Raw genomic sequence first — 23,959 nt, 5'->3', positions numbered from 1 at the left:
CCGACATGGGGGGCCTACATGGCCCCCCTCGGCGTTTGCCCTGGATGCCTGCTGAAGGATTTCAGCAGGCATCCGCTTCCGATCTCTGCCCGGCGAGCGGCAGAGACCGGAAATACAACAGGACGTTCTCTAACGTCCTTGGGCATTAAAGCCCAGGTAGCGAGGACGTTAGAGAACGTCCTATGTCCTTAACAGGTTAAAGAGATATTATACTCTGACATCAGGGAAAAAAACATACAAATTTGGCAGAAGCATTTAGTATTGTTTCCATGTCTGCCACAGTGCTGAAACCACCAAAAATCCATTTGTTGTAAGGATATTAGCCCTATACTTAAAGAGTACCTGTCATTAAAGGGGTATTCCAGGCAAAAACATCTTATCCCCTATCCAAAGGATAGGGGATAAGATGTCTGATCACGGGGGGCCCGCTGCTGGGACCCCCCGCAATCTCCCTGCAGCCCCCTCCCATAGACATGAATGGAGGCGGTGTGGAGTAATGTCACGTCCCCATTCCCGGAAACTGGAGACGCAGCCCCGTATAGAATGTGGGTGCTGCAGGGAGATCACGCGGGGGCCCACCGCGATTAGACATCTTATCCCCTATCCTTTGGATAGGGGATAAGATGTTATTGCCCCTTTAAATAAACTTTTCTAAACTAACTCAGGCTATGTTCCCTAACCACTTCTAACACCCCTCCTGCCATTAAAAAAAAATTCAGAGCTTTAAAAAGCTGTGCATCTTACCATTCTTCTTGCTCATATAGTGCAATCTTCCAGCAAGAGAAAGTGGGTATTTCCCAGCAGGCATGACATCACTGAAGCCTGCTGGGGGACCACTTCCGCCCTCACATCTTTGCAGTGCTGTGATGAATAGAAGACCTCAGGCTCTGTGAATATTTCACTGAGGCTTTATGCATGTTTCAGTGAGGCTCTTTGCAGCTTTCAATCATGCTCTTTGCAGCTTTCAGTGAGGCTCTGTGCAGCTGTTAATCAATCTCTGTGCAGGGATGCACTTTCTGAGTTTGGTCTCTGGCCAGGCCGGGAGGAGACTAAACTCACTGTATTAGTTGTTGTAGGGAACAGAACAGAGCCACCTAGCTGTCATTTTTTCTATTACATTTTAAACATATTTGTATTGATAATTTTAAAAGCAAGTGAATGGGAAAGTGTCTACTAATTACACAAGAAACACTATATTAAAGGTTGGTGACAGATACTGTTTAAAGGTTGTGCTTTCTGATTTAGCAGTTACTCAGCACTACAATTCCCAGAATTCACCAAAGGTTTTCGTGACAGTCCTCTACCCTGCCTATTTCCAGTCCACAGCAATTCTACCAGTTTCCTGCCTAGACCTGCTGCAGAACAACTAATTTCACAGTAGACTATTGCACAGTAAGGTTGCAGCACCTGCTATTTATTTCCCGTATGCTTCTCTGCCTGTGGCATTGTTAAGCACTTGGCAGAATATTTTAGACACACCTTATTCTCCATAAATGTCCCAGCAAAGATATATGTATGTATTTATGGATATGGCAGGGAAATAGTAATGTAGGCTGTAGGGGCTGCTCAGAGATGGTGGCATCACTGAGGAGGTGGTGTTAAAGTTCACATACAACATCCAGCCAAGCCTCCTAAAACAGCCAAGGATGATGAGAGAGGGAGGATCTGGGGAGCTGGAGACAACACCGCATTTAAAACAAAGGGACTATTTAAATTCCTGTCTTGCAAAAGCATGCTGACATCAGTACAATTTGTAATGACACTGTATTAGTAAATCATGTATCTTGGGGTGATAGTCTTAAATACAATGTTCTAATACTGTTTTTACAGGTCTGTTCACATGTACAGTATCCTGCACAGATTTGATGTGCAGGATTTGGACGCTGTTTTCAATAATTTAGTTTACATTGAAAAATGCAGCATAAAATACTGCACATGAAATCTGTGCAAGATACTGTACAGGTGAAAAGAACGTAAAGGAGATGTATCACGTAAAAAACGTATCCCCTATCTGAAGGATAAGGGATAAGTTTAATTTGCAGTGTGTCCGACTGCTGGGACCCCCGCGATCTCCTGTACAGGGCCCCAGCTCTCCCTGGTAACAGAGTTTGTCAACCCACTCACAAAGTCGTGGCCGACACGCAGCCTCCTTATATCTCTATGGGAGAGCCAAAGATAGCCGATTGGCATTCCATAGCGATACATGAAGGGGGCGTAGGGGCATGTTGGCCGCCACTTCGTACACCCCGTTTCCAGAGATAAATAATATGATATCTCCTTTAACTTGAATATATATTGGAAATTGGGTGATAACCCTATAGAACATTTGTAATTGTAACTTAGGTAAAAATACCATAGGTGAATAATACAAATACTGTTAATCAAGGCATTATAAACTGTCAGAAAAAGCAAGTAAAGCCTGGTAAAACACTTTTCTGTCTCTAGTACAAGAGTTTCTTTAGGTTCTGCTCATCCCATGCACATGTAGTAAGAAGTATAGAACAGGTAGCACAGGTTGAGTACAGTACGTGTGGTGCAGATAGAGTACAGTACAGTACATTAAATAGGTATTCCAGAATTTTGAACTTTTAACCTATGTGCCCCTCATGCCTAGTTATCTATGGTGACAATGTGCATGAATTAACTGTTTGGGGTGGATTATGTGTTTGTTAGTTTTTTTCATGCCCCCAGAGGTACAGCATTCATGTGCAATATGGATTACATTTGCATTAATTGTACTTTATTCTAAAGTTTTACATTCTCACATTTAATTTGTAAACATTTTTTAACACAACACCTGTTGAAATACCTCATACTCAGAGACACACATAAAAAGCAAATATCATGGCTCATGAAGTACCGTATATTCTGCTGAGGAGGAATAGAGAGACTGACATAGCTTTACTACTATCATTCTTTGTGCCCCCTAGCTACTGTGATGAACCCTCCAGAAGACATTCCAGGACAACTGTTGCAGTTGCCCCTGAGTCTTCTGATACTATGTGGTCTACTTTGGATGTGCATAAATAACAGTGTACAATTCAAATGAATCCACAGCACTACCCAAAAACAATATTGTTGCAAGATTTAAAGGGGTATTCCAGGAAAAAACTTTTTTTTTTATATATCAACTGGCTCCAGAAAGTTAAACAGATTTGTAAATTAACTAGTAGTAAAAAAGAAACAGAAGTGGCACCGATACCTCCTAAGACCATGAGATGGAGACGGCGTCCCGCTAGTCTGGAAATCCACCCTGGCAGCGGAGGTGCTAGGACAATAAAGACCGTAGTCACCAAATAGTAGTAAATAAAGAACAAAGGTGCCCTGCACTCACCGCTTCAGTCCAGGTAATCCTGCTCCCATCTCGGGTCACAACTCGAACAAGGAGGACATGGACAGTGGAGCGCTCAGAGGCGACTGCCGGCAGTTTCACACATAGGAATGCGCTTCATCCGGCCTCGTTAACGTCATCGCGCTGTGCGAATAATAAAGGTGCAGCTGGTGAGTCACATGATTCCAGGTGAACTCTCACCCCGTATTGTGAGAAGGAATAAACGGAAAAGAAACCACATAAGGAAGCAAAAAGCAAGTTAGGTAAGTACATTAATTCTAATAATCCTAGAACTGCCCTTAAAAAGGAGAAATTTATAGAAATGGGGAAAAGTCTAGTTTATCATTTAACCCTAACGGTCCCTGCGCGTCAAGCCGTAATATCCATCGCGCCTCAGCGCGCAGGAGCAAACGGCGTCTGTCTCCTCCAGAGGGATGACAAGGGATTGTTTCAAGACCTCCGAATTTTAAAGATGTACAATTTCCACCGTGTATAGACTGCATATGTTGTACAAATCTTGGGGACCCGCCTCCTTTGCGAACCGAATAAATATGTTCTCGGGCTCGGAGCTGTCTCTCTGTTTCTCCAATATAGAAGAATTGGCAGCTACAAATAAGAAAATATACAACGAAGGTACTCCGGCAGGTAATAAGGTGTCTTATTTCAAAAAAGTAACTCCCTAATATAATAGAAATCGCATTAATATTATGAGGGCATTGAGGACAGAAACCGCACTTCTTGTTCCCTTTCGGGGCTACACCAGACAGCCAAGTCTCCTTGGAATGTGCTTATCTGTTCAACTTCTGACCCTTTAATAAGTCAGTGATCGTCTTATTTTTTCTGAAGGTTACTATAGGTCTATTCTGGGCTGTATTCACAATGTCCGGATCTGCCATAAGTAGATGCCAGTTCTTGGTAATGGCAGATTTGATAACATGATTCAGTGGGCTGTTTTTAAAAGCAAACATAAATCTTGAATTTTGTTCAGCAATAGACTGAAAATCTTTTTTCTTTTTTGAATCTATAAGTAGTTCCTCTCTGTTTTTTGTTGCAGCTCTCCTGTAAGCTGCAACAAGCTCCTGCGCACTGAGGCGCGATGGATATTACGGCTTGACGCGCAGGGACCGTTAGGGTTAAATGATAAACTTGACTTTTCCCCTTTTCTATAAGTTTCTCCTTTTTCAGGGCAGTTCTAGGATTATTAGTATTAATGTACTTACCTAACTTGCTTTTTGCTTCCTTATGTGGTTTCTTTTCCGTTTATTCCTTCTCACAATACGGGGTGAGAGTTCACCTGGAATCATGTGACTCACCAGCTGCACCTTTATTATTCGCACAGCGCGATGACGTTAACGAGGCCGGATGAAGCGCATTCCTATGCAGTCGCCTCTGAGCGCTCCACTGTCCATGTCCTCCGTGTTCGAGTTGGGACCCAAGATGGGAGCAGGATTACCTGGACTGAAGCGGTGAGTGCAGGGCACCTTTGTTCTTTATTTACTAAGATTTGTAAATTACTTCTATTAAAAAGTCTTAATCCTTTCAGTACTTATGAGCTTCTAAAGTTAAGGTTGTTCTTTTCTGTCTAAGACCTCTCTGATGACACGTGTCTCGGGAAACGCCCAGTTTAGAAGCAAATTCCCATAGCAAACCTCTTCTAAACTGGGCGTTTCCCGAGACACGTGTCATCAGAGAGGTCTTAGACAGAAAAGAACAACCTTAACTTCAGAAGCTCATAAGTACTGAAAGGATTAAGATTTTTTAATAGAAGTAATTTACAAATCTGTTTAACTTTCTGGAGCCAGTTGAAATATAAAAAAAAGTTTTTTCCTGGAATACCCCTTTAAATTTACATAAATTCAGGCCCACACAAATATATATTGGTCAATAAAATGTTGCAACACTGGACAGTTTGGTCAGCCATGACCTTTCTCAGTGTTATGTCATGTTTCTTGCTGCAAAAACATGCGGTTAATCAAAGTCAAGGTGAGCCTGGATTTATGTGATTTAATGAAAAGTATCACTCTTGGGTTTTTCTACACAACACTCTTCGTAAATCAGGGCCATGGGGTATTTCCATACCCAGAAGAATCTGGGTTAAAATTTTCGGAGGATTTTTCTCCTATTACCCCTTGTGACACCAGCATTTTAGTGAAAACTATCTAATTTTTCATTTTCACGTCCAATTTTAGCGGAAATTTGTCAAAAACCTGTGGGGTGAAAAGGCTCACTGTACCCCTTGTTACATTCCTTGAGGGGTGTTGTTTCCCCGCAGAGCACTTTACGTCCACACTTGGGGTATTTCTATAATTTTGTGGGGCATTTTATCCTATTACCTATTGTAAAAATTGTAAATTTTTTGGGGAAAAATGCATTTTAGTGAAAAAAATTAATTCATTTGCACATCCGACTTTACCAGAAAGTCATCCAAAACTGAACTGTACCCCTTGTTACGTGCCATGAGGGGTGTAGTTTCCAAAATAATATGCCATGTGTTTTTATTTTTTTTTCTCTTATGGCACCATAGGGGCCCCCCAAAAACCATTTCAGCAAAATTCACTTTCCAACATCCCATTGTCGCTCCTTCGCTTCTAAGCCCTCTAGTGCACCCACAGAGCACTTTACATTCACATATGAGGTATTTCCTTATTCGAGAGAAATTGGGTTACAGATTTTGGGGGGCTTTTTATCCTTTTACCCCTTGTAAAAATTCAAAAACCGGGTCCACAAGAACATGTTAGTGTAACAAAAATTTAGATTTAGAATTTTCTCCTTCACTTTGCTGTAATTCCTGTGAAACACCTCAAGGGTTACTAATAGAGATGAGCAAACTTACAGTAAATTCGATTTATCACGAACTTCTCGGCTCGGCAGTTGATGACTTATCCTGCATAAATTAGTTCAGCTTTCAGGTGCTCCCGTGGGCTGGAAAAGGTGGATACAGTCCTAGGAGACTCTTCATAAAATTGAACTGGTCCCTGAAAAATTCTGATTTTGAAAATTTTGTGAAAAATTGGAAAATTGCTGCTGAAATTTGAAGCCCTCTGATATCTTCCAAAAGTAAAAACATGGTAACTTTATGATGCAAACATAAAGTAGACATATTGTATATGTGAATCAATATATAATTTATTTGGAATATCCATTTGCCTTGTAAGCAGAGAGCTTCAAAGTAATAAAAATGCAACATTTTAAATTTAAAATAAAATGTTAAAAAGTAAAAGCATGCCAGAGTTATTAATGTTTAAAGTGACAGTGGTCAGATGTTTAAAAAATGGCCGGGTCCTTAAGGTATAAATGGGCTGGGTCCTTTAGGGGTTAAGATGAAAATGGGCTTGGTCCTCAAGGGGTAAATCTGTCGGGTTTTCCTCAGCTTAAATCCACTACATTTTCTGTGGAAACCTTAGTAAATATGTTGTTTTTTTGTGAAAATGCCGGGAACACGCCCCTTTTATGTGACCACGCCCCCTTTCCCTGACAGCAAAGCCCCTTTTTCAGGTTTCTCAGTAAAATGGAGAGTTAGTCCGGTTTTTCTCAATTCTGGTGCAAATTCTGGCGTGGACAGAATTTCTGGCACAATGCGCGCACAACCCAACAAAACATGACAGGTTTGCAATAGTAAATGAGGGCCATTGAGTTTTATATATATAGATGGAAGAGCCTTTTTAGCTTTGTCTTTAATCCTAGCTGGTAGGCTCTAGGTACATTTTCTGTAATAAAATGCTTGCAGTGCAATAAAAAAAATGGTACTAGTGTTCCAAAGACATATAGGCCGACAGTTTTTTGTGTGTAGAAAAGGCGCAAAAATGGTGCAAGCTGGCCTTATTTGCGCCTCTTTTCCACCTTTTGGTTTACCCATTTCTGCTGATTTTGGATTGCAATCCACTGATTTTGGCAATACACATGATATGGAAGAGTTTTTTGAATTGCGCCTTTTTGTGAAAAGGAGCCATAAAGGTGCAAAGCCACTGAAAAGTCTCTAAAACTACACCAGCCCAGACTTAGCTTAGCTTTTTGGTGTATGTGAAGAGAGAAATTTCAGAAAATGTGACCTGCACAAAATGTATCATATGCTCTGTGACCATTTAATAAATTTGTTGCTCCTACACATTACCAGCACACAAAAAAGTGTAGAAAAATGCTTCACTTACACCTACAATGATAAATGCTTCACTTACACCTACAATGATAAATGCTGGCCATAATATTTAATACCAATGCCATTTTTATGGAGCATGCCTTTTTAAAGAAATGATTTGTGCTAGGTGTGGATATTATACAACAGTTTTTGTAACATAAGAATAAATAAAATATTAAATAATGTCTTTGAAACTTAATGTAATGTAATACAAATTATGATAAATGTGTAAATCACTTAAGTTTACAGAAGAAAATGTTATTTTCCATTATTTTAGCTTTTATACTTTTATGACACGTTTTCAAATGATTTTTTAATGATTGGCAATGTTCGTTTTTTTTCCAAGTTGGAAACATCTTTTTGAGAAATACTATTATACAACAGCCTTAGGGAACACTGAAACAAAAAGTAGTGTTCTTTTTTTAATTTTGTGTTTCTCATCTCTGTCATAAAGCTAAGAACAGTCTGTACTTTTTTCATATTAAACTTTGAGATTATTTTTGCTTCTTTATAACTGATATATTAAAGTAATACCGTGGCTGTGATAAGACCTTTATGTTTATTAAGGCTTGTTTGCTACCATGTGAAAGGCTATGCTGCAAAAAATTAGATATAAAAACAATACTATGGTAAGAAACATGTTATAATAGCTGAAAATATGATATTGATAAAAGCTTTAAAATCAACCAGTGGTAATATCCAATTTAAATACTCCTAAATTATCCTATTTGTATACTGAGATACGTTATCATACTTTTTAATAACTTTCATATTAGGCACTTTTATCTGCAACATAGATCATTGGACATGCATTTGTGCACTATAGGTGAAGGATGGACCCTTTGAAAAAATACCTCTGGTGTAAATATCTTTGTCCAATGCTGGTTATTAATAAATATTAATGTATATACTGTACATCCCAATATAACTTGAAAAATAAAAATTAATGTATATACTATACATCCCAGGAATCTATCCCTGTATGGCTCTGTTAAAAAAAAAAAAAAAAAATATATATATATATATATATATATATATATACTGTATATATATATATATATAGAGAGAGAGAGAGAGAGAGAGAGAGAGAGAGAGAGAGAGAGAGAGAGAGAGAGAGAGAGAGAGAGAGAGAGAGAGAGAGAGAGAGAGATACATATGCAAATGTTTGTATAGACAGGATGTAGTGCATAAGAAAGCCTATTCATGTCACTTATGTTTGTAACACTGTCAACAAAGCCATTAACCACTTTTTCTAATATTAGGATTCAGTACCGCAGAAGAATTTTTATATGAGATTAGGTATGAATCTGAAGAGTCAAAATCCCAGCTGGAACCATCTGTGGGGATTGAACTAGTGAGAAAGGAACGTGATACACCATCTGGGATTGTCACATTAATTTTCAACATCATTTTTGCACCCTATAAGTCAATGAGGTAAAGTGTTACATATGTAGAATTGCATGCTTGGAATTATTCTTGATCCCATTAGAAGACAGGAAATGTGCAGCTTTAACCCCTTAAGGACTCAGTGTTTTTCAGTTTTACCATTTTTGTTTTTTCCGCCTTACATTTTAAAAATCATAATCATTTCAATTTTCTACCTAAAAATTCATATTATGGCTTAGTTTTTGTGCCACCAATTCGACTTTGCAGTGCATTTTTCGGTAAGAAATCATTATTCTGTAGGTCCATACGATTAAAATGATACCCTACATAGGTTTGATTTTGTTGTACTTCTGGAAAAAATCATAAATATGCAGGGAAATTTATATGTTTAAAAATGTCCTCTTCTGACCCCTATAACTTTTTTATTTTTCTGCATATGGGGATTTATGAGGGCTAATTTTTTGCGCCATGATCTGATGTTTTTATCGGTACCATTTTTGTTTTGATCAGACTTTTTGATCGCTTTTTATTCATTTTTTATGGAATAAAAAGTCACCAAGAATACGCTATTTTGAACTTTGGAATTTTTTGTACGTGTATGCCATTGACCGCGCGGTTTAATTAACAATATATTTTTATAGTTCAGACATTTGCGCATGCGGCGATACCACATATGTTAATATTAATTTTTATTTACATAGTATATTTTTTTTTATATGGGAAAAGGGGGGTGATTCTGACTTTTATTAGGGGAGGGGTTAAATCACATTTATTAACACTTTAGTTTTACTTTTTTTTTTGCAATGTTGTAGCCCCCATAGGGGGCTATAACATTGCACACACTGATTTCATACACTAATCACTGCCATGCATTAACATGGCATTGATCAGTGTTATCGCCACTCGACTGCTCCTGCCTGGATCTCAGACACAGAGCAGTAATTCGGCGACCAGACACACAGGAGGCAGGTAGGGATCTTCCTCGTGTCCTGCAAGCTGTTCAGGAATTTCACAGCGGCAGTCCCGAACAGCCCCACTGAGCTGCTGGGATGGTTTCCTTTTAACTTCAGACACGGCGGTCAACTTTGATCGCCGCGGCTGAAGGGTTAATACCAGGCATCTTCGGGCAAAACATTATTATATTATTATTTTTTTTATTTTTTTTTATCAACTGGTGCCAGAAAGTTAAACAGATTTGTAAATTACTTCTATTTAAAAATCTTAATCCTTCCAGTACTTATCAGCTGCTGTATATTACAGAGGAAGTTCTTTTCTTTTTTAATTTCTTTTCTATCTGACCACAGTGCTCTCTGCGGACACCTCTGTCCATGTCAGGAACTGTCCAGAGCAGCAGCAAATTCCCATAGCAAACTTTTTCTGCTCTGGACAGTTCCTGACATGGACAGAGGTGTCCGCAGAGAGCACTGTGATCAGACAGAAAAGAAATTAAAAAAGAAAAGAACTTCCTCTGTAGTATACAGCAGCTGATAAGTACTGGAAGGATTAATATTTTTAAATAGAAGTAATTTACAAATCTGTTTAACTTTCTGGCGCCAGTTGATTTAAAAAAAAAAAAAAATGTTTTTCACCGGAGTACCACTTTAAAAGAAAATTACATATAAATTAATCTTTTCTCATTAGCAATGTGTTGTGTCTAAATATCCTCTTGCCCCAGGAATCATGATAAGGCTGGTAATTAAGGAGTAATGTTGAATTTACTTTGTGTACCAAAATCAGGAATGCTGTACAATATCTTAACTCAACAGGGATCAAGATGAGACTGGCTGTATATTAGTTTGTTTATAGATCTGGCTTTTCCTAGTAGGGTGTTATAGGGAAATGTTTACCTTGATAATTTACACACATAGGGGGAGATTTAACTAGTTGCCCATGGCAACCAATCAAATTGCTTCTTTTATTTTTGTGAGGCCCTTTCAAAAATGAAAGAAGCAATCTGATTGGTTGCTATGGACAACTGGGCAACTTTTCCTCTTCATAGGTTTTGATAAATCTCCACAATAGAGAATTATATACAATGCATATTAAACCTCTATATAGAAACCATTGCACCATACAATTACCATCCCTTAATGTGTAGCTCCCACCATCCTATATATTTTTTTTCTGTCCCTGCCTATTGCCCATCTATCCCTAAGCCCCTCCCTGCTTAACATTTTTTTTTTTACTATATTAAAAAGGTATTTTTGTCTACCTGGTAGTGTGCTAACTACCAGGCAGACTTCCCCAGCAGGCAGACGTCACTGATGCCTGCTGGGCCCGACACTTCTGCCCCTAGTTCTTCTACACAGGGTGCCTCCAGCTGTTTCACCACTGCAACTCCCAGCTTGCCCTGACATCTATTGGCTGTCAGGGCATGCTTGGAGTTGTAGTGGGGAAACAGCTGGAGGCACCCTGTGTTGAAAACAATAAGTTAGGGCCATGGGCGCTGCACGGTGCTACCCCGTTCCCCCCCCCCCCCCCCCGTGTTAAAACCCCAGCCCCAGTGTTGAAACCCCGATCACGCAACCCCCGTGTTGAAACCCCAAGCCCCGCTCTCCCCGCAACCCCCGTGTTTAAACCCCGATCCCCATACATACAAACTGCAGAGTCCAGCAGTATCAGCGGCATGGTGCGGGAGGAGTGGCCGGCGTCTGAGGCCAGGGAGCCAATTCGCTCGCTCCCGCCTGTCTGATTGACAGGCAGGGAGCGAGCGCATTCTGAATGAATAAGGACCGATGGCTGGCATCGGTCCGAATTCAGGCGTAACGTCACGCCAGCCTGCAGCCGGCCACTAGGAGGGAGACCCCTAGTGGCCGGTTTTCAAACGTTAATTTAAACATTTTAATAAGAAAAAAAATAATGAAAATATATTAGAGATATGTTGTAGTACATATGTACTAAAATTTTTTTTTTTTTAAAGTTGATGACAGTGCCCATTTAAAGGGGTATTCCAGGGAAAAACTTTTTTTTTTTTTTTTATATATATATATATATATATATATATTTATATATATATATATATATATATATATATATATATATATATATATATATATATATATATATCAACTGGCTCCAGGAAGTTAAACAGATTTGTAAATTACTTCTATTAAAAAATCTTAATTCTTTCAATAATTATCAGCTGCTGAAGTTGAGTTGTTGTTTTCTGTCTGGCAACAGTGCTCTCTGCTGACATCTCTGCTTGTCTCAGGAACTGGACAGAGTAGAAGAGGTTTGCTATGGGGATTTGCTTCTAAACTGGGCGGTTCCCGAGACACGTGTCATCAGAGAGCACTTAGACAGAAAAGAACAACTCAACTTCATCAGCTCATAAGTACTGAAAGGATTAATATGTGTTAATAGAAGTAATTTACACATCTGTTTAACTTTCTGGAGCCAGTTGATATATAAAAAAAAGTTTTTTTCCTGGATAACCCCTTTAACACTAGTATTGTTCTACTTTCTGCATCTTTTTCCAGTTACCAGTACACATTCATTATTGTGTTGCTTTTTATTATTTTCATCTCAGGCACTCTGCTGTACTAGTTGTACAGTGTGTAACTGGCGGAATATGGAAGTTTCCTATTCAGTTTGTATCCACTGAACCAAATGTAGATGATGTCATTCAGATTGAAGCAGTTGGACTTAACAAAGAATCAGCTGTTGGTTTCAGACTAACCAGTCAGACAAGGTAATATCATTTATTGATTTATTTTCACACCATTTCAAGTGCTATTGCTACACTTTTTTTTTTTATAGAACATGTTACATTGGTGTGTATAATGCCTACGCATATGGGAGGTACAAGATACACAGGTAATAATGACTATGATGATATGAGGGCGGACAAAGACATCAAATTATTTACTAAAGATGAATCTCCCTTCCTTTTCCTTTAACCCCTTAAGGACCAGGCCATTTTACACCTTAGGACCAGAGCGTTTTTTGCACATCTGACCACTGTCACTTTAAACATTAATAACTCTGGAATGCTTTTAGTTATCATTCTGATTCCGAGATAGTTTTTTCGTGACATATTCTACTTTAACATAGTGGTAAAATTTTGTGGTAACTTGCATCCTTTCTTGGTGAAAAATCCCAAAATTTGGTGAAAAATTTGAAAATTTTGCATTTTTCTAACTTTGAAGCTTTCTGCTTGTAAGGTAAATGGATATTCAAAATAATTTTTTTTTATTCACATTTCCAATATGTCTACTTTATGTTTGCATCATAAAATTGACATGTTTTTACTTTTGAAAGACACCAAAGGGCTTCAAAGTTCAGCAGCAATTTTCAAATTTTTCACAAAATTTTGAACCTCGCTTTTTTTCAGGGACCAGTTCAGGTTTGAAGTGGATTTGAAGGGTCTTCATATTAGAAATACCCCACAAATTACCTCATTATAACTACACCCCCCAAAGTATTCAATATGACAATCAGTAAGTGTTTTAACCGTTTAGGTGTTTCACAGGAATAGCAGCAAAGTGAAGGAGAAAATTCACAATCTTCATTTTTTACACTCGCATGTTCTTGTGAACCCAATTTTAGAATTTTTACTTATATTTGTAGCCCATTTTCTCCCGAGTAAGGACATACCTCATATGTCTATGTAAATTGTTCGGTGGGCGCAGTAGAGGGCTTAGAAGCGAAGGAGCGACAAGTGGATTTTGGAGAGTAAGTTTTTCAGAAATGGTTTTTGGGGGGCATGTCGCATTTAGGAAGCCCCTATGGTGCCAGAACAGCAAAAAAAACAACACATGGCATACCATTTTGGAAACTAGACCCCTTCAGGAATGTAACAAGGAATAAAGTGAGCCTTAATACCCCACAGGGGTTTCACGACTTTTGCATATGTAAAAAAATTTTTTTTTTCACTAAAATGTGTGTTTCCCCCAAAATTTCACATTTTAGCAAGGGTTAATAGCAGAAAATACCCCCCAAAATTTGTAACCCCATCTCTTCTGAGTATTGAGTTACCCCATAAGTTGACCTGAAGTGCACTACGGGCGAACTACAATGCTCAGAAGAGGAGGAGCACCATTGAGCTTTTGGAAAGAGAATTCATTTGGAATGGTAGTCAGGGGCCATGTGCATTTACAAAGCCCCCCGTGGTGCCAGAACAGTGGACCCCCCCCACATGTGACCCTATTTTGGAAACTACACCCCTCACAGAATTTAATAAGTGGTGCAGTGAGCATTTACACCCCACTGGCGTTTGACAGATCTTTGGAACAGTGGGCTGTGGAAATGGAAAATTAAATTTTTCATTTTCACGGATCACTGTTCCAAAATTCTGTCAGACACCTGTGGGGCGTAAATGCTCACTGTATGCCTTATTACATTACATGAGGGGTGTAGTTTCCAAAATGGGGTCACATATGGGGGGGGCCCATTGTTCTGGTACCATGGGGGCTTTGTAAACACAAGTGGCCTTCAATTCCGGACAAATTTTCTCTTCAAAATCTCAATGGCGCTCCTTCTCTTCTGAGCATTGTAGTGCACCCATAGAGCACTTTACATCCACATATGGGGTATGTTCTTACTCAGAAGAAATTGGGTTACAAATTTTGGGGGGCTTTTTTTTTTTTCCCTTGTGAAAATGAAAACTTTAGGGTGACACCAGCATTTTATTGAAAAAATTTTTTTTTTTCATTTTCCCATCCAACTTTAATGAAAATTTGTCAAACACCTGTGGGGTGTTCAGGCTCACTATACCCCTTGTTACGTTCCGTGAGGGGTGTCGTTTCCAAAATGGGGTCACATGTGGGTATTTATTTTTTTGGGTTTATGTCAGAACCGCTGTAAAATCAGCCACCCCTGTGCAAATCACCAATTTAGGCCTCAAATGTACATGGTGCGCTCTCACTCCTGAGCCTTGTTGTGCGCCCGCAGAGCATTTTACGCCTACATATGGGGTATTTCCGTACTCAGGAGAAATTGCGTTACAAATTTTGGGGGTCTTTTTTTCCTTTTACCTCCCGGGAAAATAAAAAGTAAAGGATAACACCATTAGTGTAAAAAAAATTTTTTTTTTACACTAACAGGCTGGTGTAGACCCCAACTTTTCTTTTTCATAAGGGGTAAAAGGAAAAAATAAATAAAAATTAGTAGTGCAATTTCTCCCGAGTACGGAGATACCCCATATGTGGCACTAAACTGTTTCCTTGAAATACAACAGGGCTCTTAAGTGAGAGAGAGCCATGCGCATTGGAGGACTAAATTAGGGATTGCACAGGGGTGGACATAGGGGTATTCTACGCCAGTGATTCCCAAACAGGGTGCCTCCAGCTGTTGCTAAACTCCCAGCATGCCTGGACAGTCAGTGGCTGTCCGGAAATGCTGTGAGTTGTTGTTTTGCAACAGCTGGAGGCTCTGTTTTGGAAACACTGCCGTACAATACGTTTTTTATTTTTATTGGGGGGACAGTGTAAGGGGGTGTAAATGTAGTGTTTTACCCTTTATTATGTGTAAGTGTAGTGTAGTGTAGTGTTTTTAGGGTACGTTCACACTGGCGGAGGTTTACAGTGAATTTACCACTAGGAGTTTGCGCTGCGGCGAAAAATTTGCCGCAGCTCATACTTGAAGCAGAAAACTTACTGTAAACCCGCCAGTGTGAATGTACCCTGTAAATTCACATGGGGGGGCAAACCTCCAGCTGTTTCAAAACTACAACTCCCAGCATGTACTGACAGACCGTGCATGCTGGGAGTTGTACTTTTGCAACAGCTGGAGGCACACTGGTTGGAAAACCTTCAGTTAGGTTCTGTTACCTAACTCAGTATTTTCCAACCAGTGTGCCTCCAGCTGTTGCAAAACTTCAACTTCCAGCATGTACTGATCGCCAAAAGGCATGCTGGTAGATGTAGTAATGCAACAGCTGGAGGGATCGCAACTACAACTCCCAGCATGCAGAGACAGCTGTTTGCTGTTTAGGCTTGCTGGGAGTTGCAGTTTTGCAACATCTGGAGAGCTATAGTTTAGAGACCACTGTATAGTGGTCTCCAAACTGTGGGCCTCCAGATGTTGCAAAACTACAACTCCCAGCATGCCCAGACAGCAAACTTTTGTGTGGGCATGCTGGGAGTTGTAGTTTTGCAAGATCTGGAGGTGCACAGTATAGAGATCACTTTGCAGTGGTCTCAAACTGTAGACCTCCAGCTGTTGCAAAACTGCGACTCCCAGCAAGCCTAAACAGCTCTCTGGGCATGCTGGGAGTTGTAGTTTTGCAACATCTGGAGGGTTACAGTTTAGAGACCACTATAGTGGTCTCAGACTGTAGCCCTCCAGATGTTGCTAAGTAACTCACCGGCTTCCGTCGGATCCAGGAAGCTGCGTCGCCGCCCTCTTCTTCCGCCGATCGTCGCCCGCTGCCGCCGCTGATCGTCGCCCGCTGCCGTCGCCGATGGGTAAGTGGATCTTCGGCGCCGGTCCCTGTCGGTTTCCCCGTCCTGCCCCGCCTATTGTGGGTGGGCAGGACGGGGAAACCGAAAGTAAACCCCTCCGCCCCCGATCTGCTATTGGTGGTCACGTCTAGACCACCAATAGCAGAGATAAGAGGGGTGGCACCTCTGCCACCTCATTCCTATCGCTACAGGGGGATCGTGGGTGTCTAGGACATCCGCGATCCCCCTTCTATTCCGGGTCACCATAGACCCGTAATGACCCGGAATCGGCGCAAATCGCAAGTGTGAATTCACTTGCGATTTGCGCCGATCGCCGACATGGGGGGGTGTAATGACCCCCCTGGGCATTTGCGCGGGGTGCCTGCTGATAGATATCAGCAATCACCCCGACCCGGTCCCTGCCCGGCGTGCGGCGTGGGCCGACATTCCCACGGGCGTACAGGTACGCCCTTGGTCCTTAAGTACCAGGGAGCAAAGGCGTACCTGTACGCCCTTGGTCCTTAAGGGGTTAAAGGGGTACTCCAATGGAATTATTTTTTACAAATCAACTGGTGCCAGAAAGTTAAACAGATTTGTAAATTTCTTCTATTAAAAAAATCTTAATCCTTCCAGTACTTATCAGCTGCTGTATGTTCCATTGGAAGTTGAGTTATTCTTTTCAGCGTGACCACAGTGCTCTCTGCTGACATCTCTGTATGTGTCAGGATATGTCCAGAGCAGGAGTGAATCCCCATAGCAAACCTCTCCTGCTCTGGACAGTTCCTAACATGGACAGAGGTGTCAGCAGAGAGCAGTGTGGTCAGACTGAAAAGAACAACCACAAAGACCTCAACTTCCCCCGGGACATACAGCAGCTTATAAATAATGGAAGGATTAAGATTTTTTTTAATAAAAGTAATTTACAAATCTGTTTAACTTTCTGGAACTAGATGATTTGAAAAAAATAAATGTTTTCCTCTGGAGTACACCTTTAAAGGGTGCTCGTACATATTGAGGCCAAGCTGTAAGAGCTGCTTGTGGTTTAATAGTTTTTTTTTGCCATGCTTGTCTGCACTTAGTGGTAAACCATGGCTTGGCTGCACAGTGTATGAGCATGGGGAGGACAGTGTGTTATCATTATTTTACACATAATGCTTGAATGCATTCTTATCTTACCACATTGTTAAACCGTAGAGGACAGTTTTCATGAGATAACGGATTGTTGGTCTGAGAACAACAGAATGATATTCCAGCCTGGTAGCCGTGCCCTGTAAAACTCATTATTTGTTTTTCTAACTTTTAAATATAAGTTTACTATTAATTGTTAATTGGGCTTGTATTCCAGCCTATAATTATTTTAGTAGGCATTTACAGATCCAATTATTTTTCTAATTGGCAGAGATTTGCTGAGGTTAGGTCACAGTGTAGGAGCAGGTTATTTGTATGAATTTCACTTTAGTAGCAAGGGAGAATTAGAGTTTGATTAGAACATTAAATATGATTGTATTTATTTGGTTTGCATCGCATCTGGATTTCTTGGTTAACATTGAAAACTTGTTTAAAGTCAAAAGGAGCGATTAAATAAAGGGGAAATCCTGTTATATGAAAAGGCTATTTAGATTTTAACTTAATCCTGATTTCAACAGGGCGATGTGTTTTATGTTTCTGGAACAATTCCTCCTACCTTGTTCTAACTATAGTAAGAGCTTATCCTAAAACACATATTTATTATGTTCATTCCCATTAAGACAGGTTACTTTTTTGAGGTCCCAGAATGTTAAAGGGGTTTTGTGGGACACAGGATAGGCCACAGGATAGAGTCAATTGGTGAGTATTTAACACCCTGGCCCCCACTTTTTGGAGTTTGATGAAGCTGTTGCAATCCAGCAAGAAAGGCAACCCTTGTATTAAAGACAAAGTCATGGCCCCATACATATGAGTGAAGCTGTGTCTGTGACCTGTACTACCACATATAGTTGACTGGACAGTAGAGATGATCAAATCGAATCTGTCGAATCCAAATTCATTACGAATTTCATGGAAAATTTGATTCGAAACCAATGCGAATATCACCGCTATTGTATCGTGCAAATCGCTTCATTAACCCCTTAAGGACTCAGGGTTTTTCCGTTTTTGCACTTTCGTTTTTTCCTCCTTACCTTTTAAAAATCATAACCCTTTCAATTTTCCACCTAAAAATCCATATTATGGCTTATTTTTTGCGTCGCCAATTCTACTTTGCAGTGACATTAGTAATTTTACCCAAAAATGCACGGCGAAACGGAAAAAAAAATCATTGTGTGACAAAATCGAAAAAAAAACGCCATTTTGTAACTTTTGGGGGCTTTCGTTTCTACGCAGTGCATATTTCGGTAAAAATTACACCTTATCATTATTCTGTAGGTCCATACGGTTAAAATGATACCCTACTTATATAGGTTTGATTTTGTTGCACTTCTGGAAAAAATCATAACTACATGCAGGAAAATTTATACGTTTAAAAATGTCATCTTCTGACCCCTATAACTTTTTTATTTTTCCATGTATGGGGTGGTATGAGGACTCATTTTTTGCGCCGTGATCTGAAGTTTTTATCGGTATGATTTTTGTTTTGATCGGACTTTTTGATCACTTTTTATTCATTTTTTAATGATATAAAAAGTGACCAAAATACGCTTTTTTGGACTTTGGAATTTTTTTGCGCGTACGCCATTGACCGTACGGCTTAATTAATGATATATTTTTATAGTTCGGACATTTACGCACGCGGCGATACCACATATGTTTATTTTTTATTTTTTTTACACTGTTTTATTTTTTTTATGGGAAAAGGGGGGTGATTCAAACTTTTATTAGGGAAGGGGTTAAATGACCTTTATTAACACTTTTTTTTTACTTTTTTTTTGCAGTGTTATAGGTCCCATAGGGACCTATAACACTGCACACACTGATCTCTAATGCTGATCACTGGCGTGCATTAACACGCCTGTGATCAGCATTATCGGCGCTTGACTGCTCCTGCCTGGATCTCAGGCACGGAGCAGTCATTCGTCGATCGGACACCGGGGAGGCAGGTAAGAGCCCTCCCGGTGTCCGATCAGCTGTTCGGGACGCCGCGATTTCACCGCGGCGGTCCCGAACAGCCCGACTGAGCAGCCGGGTCACTTTCACTTTCACTTTAGAAGCGGCGGTCAGCTTTGACCGCCGCTTCTAAAGGGTTAATACCGCACATCGCCGCGATCGGCGATGTGTGGTATTAGCCGCGGGTCCCGGCCGTTGATTAGCGCCGGGACCCACGCGATATGATGCGGGATCGCGGCGCGATCCCGCTTCATATCGCGGGAGCCGGCGCAGGACGTAAATATACGTCCTGCGTCGTTAAGGGGTTAAACTCCATTTATTGTGGTCTAGTCTCTGGGGCATCTAAAATGGCATATCCACATGTGAGGACATGGGGCAAGGAATCCTGGAAAGGTGGGAACAAGGGTAGGCGGGATGACCCTGAACCACATGCAGAATGCAGCCTATCAGCAGCCAGTCACCCCTGTGATGTCACAATCCTATATAAACGGCAGCCATATTGCGGCATGTCACTTCATCCTTACACTGCAGAGAGATACATAGGGACAGACAGCCATGTGTGTGTTACACAGAAAAGCTTTTTCCAGCAGCGATTTACCTCCTAGTCAAGTCAGTGTTCTGTTTGACAGTGAGCAGTTTGCTTGTCACAGAAAAGCATGCTAACTGCAGCAATCCACCTCCCAGTCACTGTCTACAGCTTTCTATTATAGAGAGGATCAGAGAGCAGTGTGTTGCACAGAAGAACAGCAGTGATTCAGCTCAAGCACAATTCCTGGCTAGAAGCACTGATAGGGAAGGGAGTGAGATTGTGCAATTTTGGCTGTAGTACACAGCGACTGTGTGCTGCAGCACTGGTGTCTACTGATGGTGTTGTGCGCAAAAACTTTTAACTTGTATGCACTACCCTCATAAGTGCATACCACATACGTACATCAAAGTGTTGTTCCATTTTTTTCATGATAAAGTCTCAAGGGCCTAGGTACTGTGAAAGGGCAGCCAAAAGGGCTCACCGGCTGGTGTTTTATACGAAGACTTTTTAAAGCTTACTGTAGCACATTTTTTTTGCCCTCATAAGTGCATACCACATACGTACATCAAAGTGTTGTACCATTTTCTTCCTGATAAACTCTTAAGGGCCTAGATACTGTGAAAGGCCAGCCAAAAGTACATACCTGCTGCTGTTCTAGACAAATACTGTTTTAAGCGTAGTGAAGCGTATTGTATTTCACTCATATACGCACTAAGTATGTCAGGCAGAGAAGTGCCAGGACATGCACCGAGGAGTGGCAGAGGCCTAAATTCATCAGGCACAGGCAGAGGTTGCAGCAGACTAGGGGCGATTGGCAGCAGGAGTCGCAGCGAGAGGCATGATCAGCTACCGGTCTTGTCTCGACCAGCAACCCATCTGCCTTCATCGATTGGTTAACACAGTCATCCACTTCATCACAAGTGACATCTCATACCCCCAATCAACAGTCGGTGGGTTCCTCAGACACAACCCTCAGTTGGCATGGCCTGGGAGCAGTCCCTGTCTTCCCATTGCCTCTGTCCTATGCTGTTCCCTCCCCTAAAGTAGTATCTTATGCTGTGGGTTCAGCTCCACTATTCAGTGAGGATGATCTAATACAGGACAGTCAGCAGCTACTGCCCAGCCAAGAAGTGGAGGAGACATCCACCGCTTCCTCCGCTAGGCGGGCAAGTAGTGATGAGGAAAGTGACGTGGGAGGTGGTGTTGCCAGCGTTCAGGGTCCTGAAGCATACACTGTTGAGGAACCAGAGGAGGACATCAGTGACGTGCAGACACTTGTTGATGATGATGAAGCCGATCGCAATTGGGAGCCGGGTGCAGAAGGGGCTTCATCATCATCAGGAGAAGAGGGTTGCAGGTTTCCCGTGAGGCAACAGCTGAGCCAGCAAGGTGGTAGCATGGTTGGCAATCAGCATGGTTGCAGAAGTGGAAATTATGGACCCAAATGTGCCAGGGGGAGACCACCTGCTTCACGGCAGCCTACCTTCCCGGGAGTTAGTGGAACAGGGGTTCCTGGAGACGGCGGCAGTAGCAGTCAATTAGTACGGACTGTTGGTGGCAAAATCAGCTACTCGGCGGTGTGGCAGTTTTTCATCAAGCATCCGGAGGAGGTTAACATAGCCACATGCAAGATATGTCGGCAGAAGGTGACACTTGGCCAGGGTCCCAATGTTGGCACCACGACCCTGCGTTAACATATGCCGTGCCACCATAAAATAAGCCTGGGAGAACTGTGGCTCTAATGTGGTGGTCCAGCCTGCTGCATTACCCAGTGGCATGCTGCTCCCTCTTTCAGCCAACCAAGGCTCCACCATCTCAGCCGAAGGGAGCTGTGTCATACCCTCCTTCTGTCGCTCCAGATGTTCCTACTCCTCCTACTTTTAGTCAGTCATTCTGACAGCAATCCATCGGCAAAGCCATGTCCAAGAGACAACACTATGCACCCACTCATCCAACGGCACAGAGGCTGAATGTGCTCCTGTCCAAGTTGCCTGTGCTGCAGTCCCCTCCCTTTTCAAGTGGTGGACTCTGCACCTTTCAGAGAACTGAGGGCTTGTGCCAAGCCGAGGTGGAGACCCAAGCCATCATTTCTTTGTGAAGAAGGCAGTACCAGCCCTGCACAAGTTTGTGGAAGAGAAGGTGAGCCAGTCCTTGAGCCTGTCGATCTGTACCAAAGTGCAAGGCAGTGCTGACGTCTGGAGCTGTAACTATGGTCGGGCACAATACATGTCCTTTACGGCCCACTGGGTGAATGTGGTTCCTGCACAGCCACAACACCAACTTGGACAGGTCACGCCGTTTCCTCCTCCACGCTCTCAGGCCATTGGTCCTGTGACAGTGTGCGACTCCGCATCCTCCACTGTGTCCTCAGTCACCGCTGCACGGACAAGTCTCAGTGCCCCTTCAGCATACCATGTTTGCAGGGCACGGCGGTGTCACGCTGTTCTTCACGTATTTGGCAAACGGAGTCACACGTGAGGAACTGCTAAAAGTCATTCATAAAAAAATCGGAGCATGGCTTACTCCATGAAAATTGGAAATGGGAACCATGGTGACTGACAACGGGAGGAACATATTGCCTGTGCTGTGACAAGGAAGGCTGAGCCATGCTCCCTGCATGGCACATGTGTTCAATCTGGTTGTCAAGCGGTTCCTGAAGTGTTTCCCCCATTTGCAAGACATCCTAAAAATGGGAAGGAAACTTTGCATGCACTTCGGCCACTCAAACACCGCAAATCACACCCTCCTTGAGCTGCAGCATCAGAACGGTATCCCCCAACATAGTCTGATTTGCGACATTGCCACACATTGGAATTCCACCCTCCATATGTTTTACCCACTATACGAACAGGGAAAAGCCATCACCGATTTCTTGATGATCCCAGCGGATAGGGGGACTCCCTTGTGTAACTTCAATGTTAACCAGTGGCAGCTCATACTTGACACCTGCCGTTTGCTCAGGCCCTTTGAGGGAGCCACATTATTAGTCAGTCGCCAAGATTACAGGATAAACAATGTCATTCCACTGCTTCATTTCCCACAACTCGTCTTGGAAACAATGGCTGGTCAGGGCACTGGAGACGTGGCACCTACATCTCATGGCCACATGAGCCCTGTGGGAGTTGAATTGGAGGAGGAGGAGGGGAGGGGCACAGTTGAGCACAGTTTAGGTTTTCTAGTCATCTGTCAGGAGAGGAGGAGCCGGAGCAGCCAGAGGAGCTAGAGGGTTATGGGGAAGGCGAGACAGAGGAACCAGACACACCAATGCAGTATGCAGTGGAGATGGGGGCAGGGAGTCCCTCCGAGTCACTTGCACAAATGGCACGATGCATGCTCAGTTGCTTGCGTAATGACTGCCGAATTGTCACCATTTGGCAGCGGGATGACTTCTGGCTCTCCACGTTATTGGATCCTTGCTTCCGGCACAAAATGGGGACCTTTTTTACACCCACGTAGAGGGAGGACAAATTGACCTACTACAGAGACATCCTACGTAGTCAGTTGGCTGATGCCTATCAGGGCCATAGTCCATCTTCTTGCAGGTCTGACTCGGGGGGGCCCTCTGCGCTCTCCTTCCACTGCCATGGCTGCTGGGGAGGGGTGGGGTAGCAGGAGCAGTACCAGCTCCATCAGCAGCAGCCTGAGTCTACAGTCGCTGATGAGTACCTTTCTTCACCCGCATAGTGAAGCAACTCATCAGCAGCAGGTAGACCTGGAGCAGGACCTGCAGGTGGTGGCATACCTTGACATACCCATGCCAACACACCTTGAATATCCGCTGGACTTCTGGGCAGCCAAACTTGATTTGTGGCCGCAACTAGCAGATTTTGCCCTGGAAAAGCTGTCCTGCCTGGCCAGAAGTGTGCCATCAGAGTGAGTGTTTAGTGTGGCGGGGGCCATAGTCACCCCAAGGATAACTTGTCTGTCCACGAAAAATGAATCAGGCATGGATCAGCCAGGATTTCCACCCACCAATCCCTGATGCATCAGAGTAGATTGACCATGGTGCCACACCAACACTTCACAAATATGGATAGTGCCAAACAGATTTAAGGCACTGCTCCCCAGTTACAAACATTCCTCCGCATCAGACCTTTTTTCATCCACCTTCGTCA

General features: G+C 42.2%; 1 protein-coding gene across 4 annotated transcripts in view; it reads left to right on the top strand.

Annotated features, from left to right (window-relative positions):
* Nucleotides 1–23,959, top strand: part of CFAP47 (cilia and flagella associated protein 47) — a 548,331-nt gene that overhangs the window by 495,963 nt on the left and 28,409 nt on the right. For all 4 annotated transcript variants that reach the window (XM_056556158.1, XM_056556159.1, XM_056556156.1 and 1 more), the window contains exons 62-63: nt 8,729–8,900; nt 12,382–12,543. In XM_056556158.1, coding sequence (XP_056412133.1) covers nt 8,729–8,900; nt 12,382–12,543 — 334 coding nt within the window. The remainder of the gene's footprint in view (nt 1–8,728; nt 8,901–12,381; nt 12,544–23,959) is intronic.

The sequence above is a fragment of the Hyla sarda genome, chromosome 2, assembly GCF_029499605.1.
Source record: "Hyla sarda isolate aHylSar1 chromosome 2, aHylSar1.hap1, whole genome shotgun sequence".
Taxonomy (NCBI): domain Eukaryota; kingdom Metazoa; phylum Chordata; class Amphibia; order Anura; family Hylidae; genus Hyla; species Hyla sarda.
Note: the sequence above shows the minus strand (reverse complement) of the source record. Positions and strands in the feature narration are given on the sequence as shown.